The sequence below is a fragment of the Eleutherodactylus coqui genome, chromosome 1, assembly GCF_035609145.1.
Source record: "Eleutherodactylus coqui strain aEleCoq1 chromosome 1, aEleCoq1.hap1, whole genome shotgun sequence".
NCBI classification, from domain to species: Eukaryota; Metazoa; Chordata; class Amphibia; order Anura; family Eleutherodactylidae; genus Eleutherodactylus; species Eleutherodactylus coqui.
Window position 1 is genome coordinate 266,368,451 of NC_089837.1, and position 12,108 is coordinate 266,380,558.

The 12,108-nt window shown below is 45.9% G+C and overlaps 1 protein-coding gene across 3 annotated transcripts in view; it reads left to right on the top strand.

Moving 5' to 3' along the window:
* RRAGD (Ras related GTP binding D) overlaps positions 1–12,108 on the top strand; it is a 165,243-nt gene that overhangs the window by 109,970 nt on the left and 43,165 nt on the right. For all 3 annotated transcript variants that reach the window (XM_066608570.1, XM_066608578.1, XM_066608584.1), the window contains one exon: positions 10,259–10,458. In XM_066608570.1, the coding sequence (XP_066464667.1) occupies positions 10,259–10,458 (200 nt within the window). The remainder of the gene's footprint in view (positions 1–10,258; positions 10,459–12,108) is intronic.

The following is a 12,108-nucleotide window of genomic DNA, read 5'->3' on the forward strand; positions in this document are numbered from 1 at the left end:
AGCGCGTTGAGGAGGAGGGGGAGGAGCATGAGGAGGAGGGGGAAGAGACAGCTTGGCCCACTGCTGAGGGGACAGATGCTGCTTGCCTGTCATCCTTTCAGCGTGTATGGCCAGAGGAGGAGGAGGAGGAGGAGGAGGGGGAGGAGCATGAGGAGGAGGGGGAAGAGACAGCTTGGCCCACTGCTGAGGGTACAGACGCAGCTTGCCTGTCATCCTTTCAGCGTGTATGGCCGGAGGAGGAGGAGGATCCTGAAAGTGATCTTCCTAGTGAGGACAGCCATGTGTTGCGTACAGGTACCCTGGCACACATGGCTGACTTCATGTTAGGATGCCTTTCTCGTGACCCTCGCGTTACACGCATTCTGGCCACTACGGATTACTGGGTGTACACACTGCTCGACCCACGGTATAAGGAGAGCCTTTCCACTCTCATTCCCGAAGAGGAAAGGGGTTCGAGAATGATGCTATACCACAGGGCGCTGGTGGACAAACTGATGGTAAACTTCCCATCCGACAGCGCTAGTGGCCGAAGGCGCATTTCCACGGCCCAGGTAGCAGGGGAGGCGCAGAGATCAGGCAGTATGTACAGCGCAGGCAGGGGAACACTCTCTAAGGCCTTTGACAGCTTTATGGCTCCCCAGCAAGACTGTGTCACCGGTCCCCAGTCAAGGCTGAGTTGGCGGGAGCACTGTAAAAGGATGGTGAGGGAGTACGTAGCCGATCGCACGACCGTCCTCGGTGACGCCTCTGCCCCCTACAACTACTGGGTCTTGAAGCTGGACATGTGGCCTGAACTTGCGCTGTATGCCCTGGAGGTGCTTGCTTGTCCTGCGGCTAGCGTCTTGTCAAAGAGTGTGTTTAGTGTGGCTGGGGGAATCATCACGGATAAGCGTACCCACCTGTCAACCGACAGTGCCGACAGGCTTACACTCATCAAGATGAACAAAGCCTGGATTTCCCCAGACTTCTCTTCTCCACCAGCGGACAGCAGCGATACATAAACAATACGTAGGCTGCACCCGCGGATGGAAGCATCGTTCTCTATCACCATCCAAAACGGGGACCTTTTTGCTTCATCTATCTGTGTATAATATTCCTCCTCCTCCTCCTGCTCCTCCTCCTGAAACCTCACATAATCACGCCGAACGGGCAATTTTTCTTAGGCCCACAAGGCTCAATGATATAATTTTTCTAAACAATTTTTATATGTTTCAATGCTCATTAATGCGTTGAAACTTTCACCTCAACCAATTTTTATTTTAACTGGGCTGCCTCCTGGCCTAGTTACCAATTAAGCCACATTAACCAAAGCGATTAATGGGTTTCACCTGCCCTCTTGGTTGGGCATGGCCATTTTTTCAGAGATACATTAGTACTGTTGATACACCAATTTTTGGGGGCCCTCGCCTACAGTGTAATCAAATTAATTTTTAGCCCACCTGCATTACAGCTGTGTTGGGCACTGCAATGGGATGTATTTATGTACCGCCGGTGGGTTCCAGGGAGCCACCCATGCTGTGGGTCCACACGGAGTTGTAACTACATGTGTCCACTTCTAAAGAACCCCAGTCTGACTGGGGCATGCAGTGTGGGCCGAAGCCCACCTGCATTAAACATGACATTATTACCTCAGCTGTGATGGGCAATGCAATGGGATATTTTTATGTACTGTCGGTGGCTTTCTGGCACCCACCCATGCTGTGGGTCCACAGGGAGTTGTAAATGCATCTGTGTCCACTTCTAAAGAACCCCAGTCTGACTGGGGCATGCAGTGTGGGCCGAAGCCCACCTGCATTAAACATGACATTACTACCTCAGCTGTGATGGGCAATGCAATGGGATATTTTTATATACCGCCGGTGGGTTCCAGGGAGCCACCCATGCTGTGGGTGCACACGGAATTCCCATTGCGGAGTTGTACCTGCCTGTGACTATATATAAAAAAACGCGGTCTGACTGGGGCATGCAGACACCTTGACAGAATGAATAGTGTGTGGCACATAGGTTCCCCATTGCTATGCCCACGTGTGCAGCTCCAAATGGAGGTGGCACAGGATTGGATTTGTCATTGCTTCTGTACTGCATTGTGGGCTATCGCCCCGCCCCTTTTAAAGAGGGTCGCTGCCTAGCCGTGCCAACCCTCTGCAGTGTGTGCCTGCTTTTCCTGTGGCAGACGCACTTATAAATAGACATGAGGGTGGCGTGGCATGAGGGCAGCTGAAGGCTGGGCAGGGAGAGTTTGGTGTGCGCTGTGGACACTGGGTCGTGGGGGAGGGGATTTGGCAGCATGTAACTTAGGAGAAGTGGCAGCGGAGTGTCATGCAGGCAGTGATTGTGCTTTGTTGGAGGTAGTGTGGTGCTTAGCTAAGGTATGCATTGCTAATGAGGGCTTTTCAGATGTAAAAGTTGTTGGGGGGGGGGCCCACTGTTGCTGCTATTGTGGCTTAATAGTGGGACCTGGGAACTTGAGATGCAGCCCAACATGTAGCCCCTCGCCTGCCCTATCCGTTTCTGTGTCGTTCCCATCACTTTCTTGAATTGCCCCGATTTTCACAAATGAAAACCTTAGCGAGCATCGGCGATTTTCAAAAATGCTCGGGTCGCCCATTGACTTCAATGGGGTTCGTTACTCGAAACGAACCCTCGAGCATCGCGAAAAATTCGTCTCGAGTAACGAGCACCCGAGCATTTTGGTGCTCGCTCATCTCTACCAAACTTGTATGTTTTTTTTTGATGTACCACTTATATATTTTTTTAAACATATTTAATTTTTTAAAATTATTTTCTGTCTCCATCTTCTGCACACAGTAACTTTTTTATTTTTCCGTCGACGTTGTTGTGTGAGGGCTCATTGTGTACGCTATGCCCTGTAATTTCCGTTGGTACCACGATTGAATACATTTGCCTTTTTTTCGCTTTTTATTAGACTTTTCTTGGCAAGAGGGTGACCAAAAAAGTGCATTTCTGGTGTTCTTTATTTTTTTTTTGGACGACATTCACCATGCGCAGTAAGTAAGGCATTGCTTTGATAGATCAGACTTTTACGATGTCAAATACGTATTTTTGTTTTATTATTTACATTTTGTAAATGTAAATATGGCAAAAGTTTTTCTCTTTACTTTTATAACTTAAAAAAAAAAATTAATAAAAGTTTAGGCTGCCTGTCCACGCAATGCACACTTTCCATAGTGTTGCTATGAAAAGCTCTCCCCCCTGTCCACGAGTGGAGAATCATAGCGATTCTTTATTTCCGGCCAGCAATTCGCAGCATGTCTATCTATCTGTCAAATAGGCTGACTGCGGAGATCTGCCTGCTGGCTCCTGCTCCCAGGCGGCAGCTCCCGCAACGCCTGTGGACAGGAGCCCTTATTGTTCTTATTTTTACATTTTCTTTTAGTCCCCAGGGGGACCACAACATGCTATGCTTTGATAGCTCCTACAGTATGATGTAATGCCATAGCATTACATCATACTGCTATCTGACAGGCATTCTATCAAGCCACCCCACCGGATGGCTTGATAGGCATTCTGCCATGAAAGCCCTGCGGCCTTTCGGAAGGACCCCGGCTGCCATGACACCTGCACTGCTCTTCTGATCTCATTGCGGGGGGGGCCATACAGGACCCCAGACAACGTTTGGGGAATTTACATGCCGCTGTCAGATTTGCCGTGCGGCTTGTCGGGGCTGTTGCCTACGGGTGTCAGCTGTAAGAAATAGCTGACATCCATGATGTATGGAGGGAAATAGCAGCGCGATCTCCCTCCATACATGTCCTGCAACGGCAGGACGTAAAAACACGATAGGGTGGTCACTAAGGAGTTAAATATCGCATTCAGAATTGACAGTGGCATTTACAGGGTTGACAGCCGTGGTATTTCTTGTTACTAATATTTAATGTTGCACAGTTACTCAGTTCCTTTTACCTTAAAGACTGACTTTATGCCTAGCACATTCATGAGTTGCTTCATAAACATTAATTTATCTTATGAATGTTATAAAAAAAAAAGGAGAATCATAGAATTGGAGAGTTGGAAGTGACACCCAGGGTCATCTGGTCCAACACCCTGCTTACAATACAGGATTCACAAAGACCGCCAGCACACGGGCGGATCAGACCTCACATGCGGATTCCCACAGCGGAGTACGACCTGGTGCCTGGCCGGCGGCCCCAGCATACCTCTCTGCCATCTTCTCCTCTGCTGCTGATGTGCCGCTGACGTGTCGCCGCACATGCGCAGCACAGAGGAAGCCTCGCTATGGCGAAGACGCGGTTGCTGCGACCATTCTGCAATAATGCTTGCAGAATGACTGCGAGACGGACGGCTTCCATTGACTTCAATGAAGCTCCCCCACGAGTGGAAAATCGCAATCGATTTCCTTTTGTGGGCAGGAAATCACGTATTGCCATAGTATGCTATGGGCTGGATTTGCTGCAGAATCTGGAGGGTGAATCCTGCTCGGGGTTTCACAATGAAAATTCGCCCATGTGCAGGAGACCTAAATCATCCCAAACAGATGTTTGTCTAGCCTCTATTGAAAGACTTCCATTCAAGGAGAACTCACCACCTCCTGTGGCATCCTGTTCCACTGATTGATCACCCTCACTGACAGAAAGTGTAACTAATATTTAGTCTGTCTCTCCTCCCTTTCATTTTTATCCCATTGCTTCTAGTCTATCCTTGTGCAAATGAGAATAGTGCTGATCCTTCTGCACTGTGACAGCCCTTCAGATATTTGTAGACAGCTATTAAGTCTCCTCTCCGCCTTATTTTTTACAAGAGAAACATTCCCAGATCCTTTAACTGTTCCTCATAGGACATGGTTTGCAGACCGCTCACCATCATGGAAGCTCTTCTCTGAACCTGCTCCAGTTTGTTGATGTCTTTTTTAAAGTGGGATGCCCAGAACTGGACACAGTATTTCAGATGAGGTCTGACTAATGAAAAGTAGAGGTGGATAATTGCCTCATGTGATCTAGACTCTATGCTTCTCTTAATACATTTCAGAACTGTGTTTGCCTTTTTTGGCTGATGCATCACACTGTTGACTCCTGTTCAGTCTGTGATCTATTAGTATGGCTATCTTTTTTACATGTGCTACTGCTTAGCTCAATTCCTCCCAGTCTTATTGTGTTTTTCATGTTTCTTGCCCAGATGTAGTACTTTGCATTTGTCCTTGTTAAATACTATTCTGTTAGTCGCCGCCCACTGTTCATATTTGTCCAGATGTTTTTGAATCCTCTCTTTTTCCTTTCTAGTGGTATCCATTCCTCCTAGCTTTGTGTTGTTGACAAACTTGATCAATTTCCCCTAAATTCCATCATCTAGATTATTTATAAAAACATTGAACAACACTGAGCCCAGAACAGAGCCTTGTGGTACCCTACTTGAGACATTCTTCCACTTGGATGTGTAGCCATTTATGACTACTCTTTGAGTACGATCACTCAGCCAGTTCTGAGTAGCCATAACAGTTGCCTTGTCAATCATATATTTGATAATTTTTTCAATAAGATGGAATGAGATACTGTCAAATGCTTTACTAAAGTCAAGATATACTATATCTACTACATTTCCCTGATCAATCCAGTCTGTGGTTCTGTCATAGAAGGAAATTAAATTAATCTGGCATCACTTGTTACAAATCCAAGTTTGCTCTTGCATACATGCTGTTTAATAATTTGATCAAACATCTTTCCTGGTATAGAAGTCAGGCTCACAGGCCTGTAGTTTCCTGGATCCACCTTTTCCCCGTTGTTGAAGATAGGGATAACATTTGCCCCTCTCCAATCTTCTGGAACTTCTGTTCTCCAGGAATTTTCAAAGATTACAGTGAGTGGTTCAGCAATTACTTCTGCTGCTTCCTTTAGTACCCTAGGATGTAATTCATCTAGACCTGGAGACTTGAATTCATTTTGGTCCCCTCACTATCTCTCTGCTTATAGGTAGCCTGCATTCTTTTATTCCTTCAATAGTATAGGGAAGATCAGTTGATGTTACATTTACTTTCTGAGAGGAAATACATACAAAATATTTCTTAGGCTAGTTTCACATGGGCGATCGCGTCTCTGTTTCCGCCGCAATTTTCGAGCACCAGTGATGCTTTTTTTTTTTTAGAATAATTTAGCATTGCTGTCGCCCAAGATGAAATCATGTGACTATCTAATGTTTTTAATGTGGACTATCTAATATTAATATCACATCGCAAAATATGTTTGTTGCGTTGCGATGTGATAAAAAAAGCCTCCATAGGGAAACATGGGAGATAAAAAAATCGCACATCACAGAAAGATAGAGCATGCCGCAATTTTTTTTGCTCTCTCAACATCGCATCAGTGAAAGCATCATAGATGGGAAGTAAACCATTGAAAATCATTGTTTTCATAATCTGCTTTTTTACTGACTATCGCATCAAGTGAAAATCGTGCAATTTTCTCGCCCGTGTGAAACCACCCTTAATATACTTCTTCATTGTTCTTCTGTAGAAGAGCCTGGTACCAGTTCCTGAGCAGGATGGTTGTTGACTGACTGCTGATCCTCCTGCTTCTTTGGGTCACATGTTTTCATTCCTCTGCTTCTACAATTACACTGAGCATTTTGTTTTAATTTAACATTTTAAAGCCTTTCTTCTGATCTGTCAAGAAAATCCTCATCTTCCTTAATGAAGTTTAAGTGTAGCTATTCTCTCCTGAAGACTTGGCAACATTTCCTCCAGTAGAGACATAAGCTTGCATTTTGGTAGGTGAAGTTTGGCTTTTCCTCTGGTAGGTCTGTAAACATATAACATACATTGCAGCCAGGGGCGTGCCTAAAGGCTCAGGGGCCCGGGTGCAAATGTTCAGCTTGGGCCCCCCTCCCCGGCCTACAACCCCCCCTTCCCTCATACCTTTACGTAGATCATGCTGCATACAGCTGCCAAACGAATTTCCATACATGATCTGCCCCTTGGTGTAATCTTTCCCAACGTGAAGCATTTCCTGCACTACATGAAAATTTGTTTGTAGCCCCTTAGGCCACTCTCACACACACCACTTTTTACCGCTATTAGAGGGGCGTCCTGAGTGCAGTACTAACTGTGGTACAACGCTCCTGCTGATTTTAATGGGGTTACTCAAACCTGTGCTTGAACACAGTGTTTCTAATGCCGCGATTTTCAAGAGCTGTCTGTTCTATTTTTGCATTTTCATGTTTTTTTACGCACCTCCTGATCCATCACAATGATGGGGTACATTAAAAAGCGCTGTCAAACGCTGTGCCATATGTTCAAGAACCAATCTCGAAAATCCGGTAAAAATGCCACGATTTCAAGTTGCGTTTTCTGAAAACACGTAAGAGTGACCTTAAGGTGGTTCATGTTTTTGAACTTTAGAAGCACAATTAAGAAAAACACATAAAAAACCACATTGCAGTATTTAAAGACCACATATGTTATTAAGAAGCTACAAACACTATTAAAAACTGCACGAGTTTTTAATGTGTTTTTTAATTGTATGTAAAGGGGGAAATTATATAGAGTAAATACAGGGAGATGTATAACTTATACCAGTCGTAGATAGATATGAGATAGGCCAAATGCACACAGGCGGAAATTCTGCGGCGGGATTTCCCACAGAATTTCTGCCCGTGCACACTGCCGTGGGATTGCATTAGATAATGCAATCCTATGCAGACAGCCACGATTTGACCACGTGAAAGCTCACGCGGTAAACAAGTCATCGCATGTCCTATTTTTTTATGCGAATGTTGCAGAGGACCGCACAGAAATATCTCTGTTCTGTACATGCGCGGGTTTGCGACAGCCGGCGCAGAGCAGAGTGAGACGCCAGGGGGAGGTGAGCGTTGGGTCACTGCAGGGACACAGCTCACATCCCGCTCCGAGAATTCTCGCAGCAGGATCCGACCCGGCTGTCTGCAGGAGGCCATAGATAGATAGCTAGATAGATGGATGCAGAGGTGTAAATTGAAGCCCCTGGGCCCCAATGCAAAATCTGTACCAGAATGTATTTAATGTGCCACAGAATGGCCTCAGGCACTAGGAGCCAGGTGTGACTGCTGTCTTTGACCCCCCATAGCTAGACCCTTGTCAGCAAAAGCTAACTTCAACTTTACTTAAACCAAAAAGTATAAAGCAAACCAGTATCCCAATATATGACAGCATAACCGAAGCCGCATCAATCATGTACCTGCCTGTTTATGAAGTAGTTATGTATCTGACATTTCATAACCTGTAACTTAGGTTGCCTGTCCACGGGAGGGTTTGAATTGCGCTCCCCGCGGTGATAATCCGGCCACAGGGAATGCAGTAAAAAAGCTCTCCATTGCGTTGCTATGGAGAGCGCAGCCCCCATGTCCACAAGCAGAGAATCATTGCGATTCTCCGCTTGCGGGCGGCAAATCGCAGCATGCTGCGATTTGCCACGATTCTCCGCGGTCAGCCTATCAGTCAGATAGGCTGACAGCAGAGATCCGTCTGCCGGCTCCTGCTCCCGGGTGGCGGCCGCCCGTGGACAGGCAGCCTTAAGCTGCCTGTCCACGGGTTAGTTTCAATTGCATTCCCCGCGGCGATGATCTGGCCGTGGGGAACGCAGTGAAAACTCTCCATAGCGTTGCTATGAAGGGCGCTTCCCCTCTGTCCACGAGCGGAGAATGCTGCGAATTTACCGCAATTCTCCACGGACAGAGGAGATCCGTCTGTCGGCTCCTGCTCCTGGGCGGTGGTATCCCGCGGCGGATGTCCACCGCGGGATACCGCAACGCCCGTGTACAAGCAGCCTTGGTCAGGCCACTCACTGAGGGATTACAACCTGCCTTCATGTTGAGCACTAACCAGGTGGGGTTGGCAGCAGTAAGTATGCTAATGTCACCTGTCTCCCATGGTTCTGAATGCTACTGTTTACAGATCCACCTTACAATCACATAGTTATAGTGAGACAGGTATTACAAGCTCTTGGGACCGGACCGTGCAGGGTATATTGCATATATACACTGTGGCCTCATAGCAGCACATTATGCAAATAGTAAGGCTGCTCTTCTGGGACTGGGACGGCACACATACCTAAATTAATGGCAGTTCGTGACCCCGTACCACTTCTCAGCAGCAGGGCGCACACGCAGCCGACATACACTGTGTCAGCCGTGTAGAAGGAGGCCGTGTTGTGCATCCCCCCTGCTTCTCCTCCCCCCACCTCAGCTTCCTCTCTGGCTCGTCCTGTTGGCCAGGCCGCAGTAATCATGTGGCTGACAGCGCGACTGGAATTTACATTTGTTAATGACGGAGGGCGGCCTCGGGGCCCCCTTAAGCTCCGGGGCCGGGTCACCGTTGCGACCCCAGCAACCCCTGACGCTACGCCTATGATTGCAGCTGCTCTCCCCTTCCGAACTTCAAAAGTCAAGAATTCTTGAGATGTTAAATAACTTATAAGATGCTCCTAAGTGTCGCGTGGTCTAGTGATCTCCTCCGAGCACCTGGACCCAGCTAAACCCAGTAATCCTCCCACTCACAGTGACTCTTCGCTCTTCCCAGAATGCACTAGGAATATGCAAATTACCTTTCAGGAGCTACAATCTCTGGTCAAGTAATCAAAGAAAGCAGAACAGCCAGCTTAAACTGTCCTATTAGCCAAAATGGCATAAAAACGTTGTGGCATGTACAGGGCTGCTCCATCTATTTTGCTGAGACTACAACATTACCGGCAGATTGGTGGGGACCTGGCTTTCGGCACCACTGTGAATCTGTTGTTTGAAAGGGCCATAATACCTGCTAAACAATAAAAGGGAAGCATGGCTGCTAGATGTCAGAACATTTAAAAACTGTAATTTTTCATAATTTACATAGTTAAGGATTCATTCACATATGCTCTGGAGATTCTGTTCATGAAACTGCAGAAGAAATAGTGCAGCCATGCTATTTCATCCTGTAAAATTTTGTCTGGCATGCTGGAAAGCAGACAACCCCATTATAGTCAGTGTGGTTCATCTGGGATCGTTTGGGTTCAGCATGTGCCAGGTTCAGCAGTTCCAATGTTTTTGTTGTTCAGCTCCAAGGATGCAGCCAAACAACGGAAACATGAGCACTGCTGTGAAAGTCACGTAAAAAAATGTAAATATACATTGTTTCACACAAAAAAATTTAAAAGATAATTCGAAAGACATGCATAGGGACATAAAAGAAAAATGTCTCTAGCTACCAGCTTGAAATGGGCATTCTGATAAGAAGAGAGCACTATGTTTTCTAAGCATGCGTTTTATTTTTTTACAGGATGATTACATGGAAGCTCTCGCAAGATTACACCTTACTGTGACCAGCGCATACAAAGTAAATCCTGACATTAACTTTGAGGTTTTTATACACAAAGTAGATGGTCTGTCGGATGATCACAAAATAGAAACTCAAAGAGATATACATCAGAGGACAAATGATGATCTCACTGATGCCGGACTTGAGAAAATACACCTCAGGTGAGCCAGTCAGTCCAATTTCACCCATTTTTCAGTGTATCGGAACAGAGCATATTCATCACTAAAAAACTAAGTTTAAAGGATCTTTTAGCTCCTATGAGCCCCATAAACTAGAGTTATGGGCTGATAGGGGCTTAAGCGCTGAACCCAATAATATGGCTATAATACTTAACATGCAGCTATGGCTCTGCAAGTAGACAGTGGAGAAGCACCGAGGAAGGTAAGTATGATAGTCACATTCCTGAATTCGGCGCTTCAGCTTTTATAAGCCCATAACTTTTGTTTATGAGACTCGTGGGAGATGATAGATCCACTTCCAAATTTCCAAATGCGAGTATGAATCTTGGAGCATAAATGTTAAAGTATATGATGTTAGTTATCATAAAGGAGGAAGATAATGAGCTTCGTAGTAATTATCCCCAATAACTGATAAAGCTATTCTATTAGATCTATTTAACAACAGACTCCAAATGTCTTAAAAAATGAAACCAGAGCTTACTCATCACTCCAGATTCAGTGGATGCTGAATCCAGGCTTTAATCCTCATTGCTTCTCCTCACTGTATCTGTCCTCTTCCCTGACACAGGCTCTCAATATACAGGCTCTGTCGGTGGTCAAACTTCTGAAGGACTACAATCTTTACATTTGTAGATCCCAGTACTACTGTGGGTTTGATGACCAGAACTGACAACATCTACGATATTATTAGTTCAAGTGATCAGACCTGCGGTCAGGCATAGCTTTGCTATCGTGATGCAAGTGAAGAAATGTGCCCGTATTATGCTTATGTGAAATTGGTTGTATTTCACATATACCCTAAAATAGCTATTTACTTTTATGCTATACTATTGCTTTCATTGCACTGTACTACTCTTTCACACAAGCGTATTTGGGCGCATACAATTTGCATGCAATACGCAGAGAAAAGAACGCATTCCATATTTTTCATGCACATTTCAGTCACACAATAAAAGAAAAACGTAGTATGCTCCAGGAAGATAATGTGCAGATTCCCAGTGCATTCTGGGAATAGTCACTGTGAGCCGGAAGATTGCTGGATTTAGCTGGGCCTAGCTGCTCGGAGGACATCGCGTGCCTGATGATGTGCAAAGTTTTACACTTAGTGGCATCTTATAGGTTATATGTAGAGATGAGCGAACGTACTCGGTTCCGGTGCTTTTGGACCCGAGCACCGCTTTTTCCGAGTAACTGACTACTCGGACAAAAAGATTCGGAGGGCGCCAGGGGGCGGGGTGGTGGAGCGGGGGGTAGCAGTTGGGAGCTCTCTCTCTCCCCCCCCCCCCCCACTCCCCTCTGCAACCCCCGGCGCCCCCCGAATCTTTTCGTCTGAGAAGTCAGTTACTCGGAAAAAGCGGTGCTCGGGTCCAAAAACACCCGAACTGAGTACGTTCGCTCATCTCTAGTTATATGTCATCACTAGAATTCTTGTCTTTTAGAAGTTTAGAAATAGACATCAACTGATAACCCGGAAGAGGTGAGTAGCCATATGGTGAGATGCAATGTATGCTATATGTTTGCAGACCTGCCAGAGGAAAAGCCAAACTTCACCTGTCAGAAATGCAAGCTTATGTCTCTATTGGAGGAAAAGGTGCAAAGTTATCAGGAGAGAAAAACTACCTTGAAACTCAT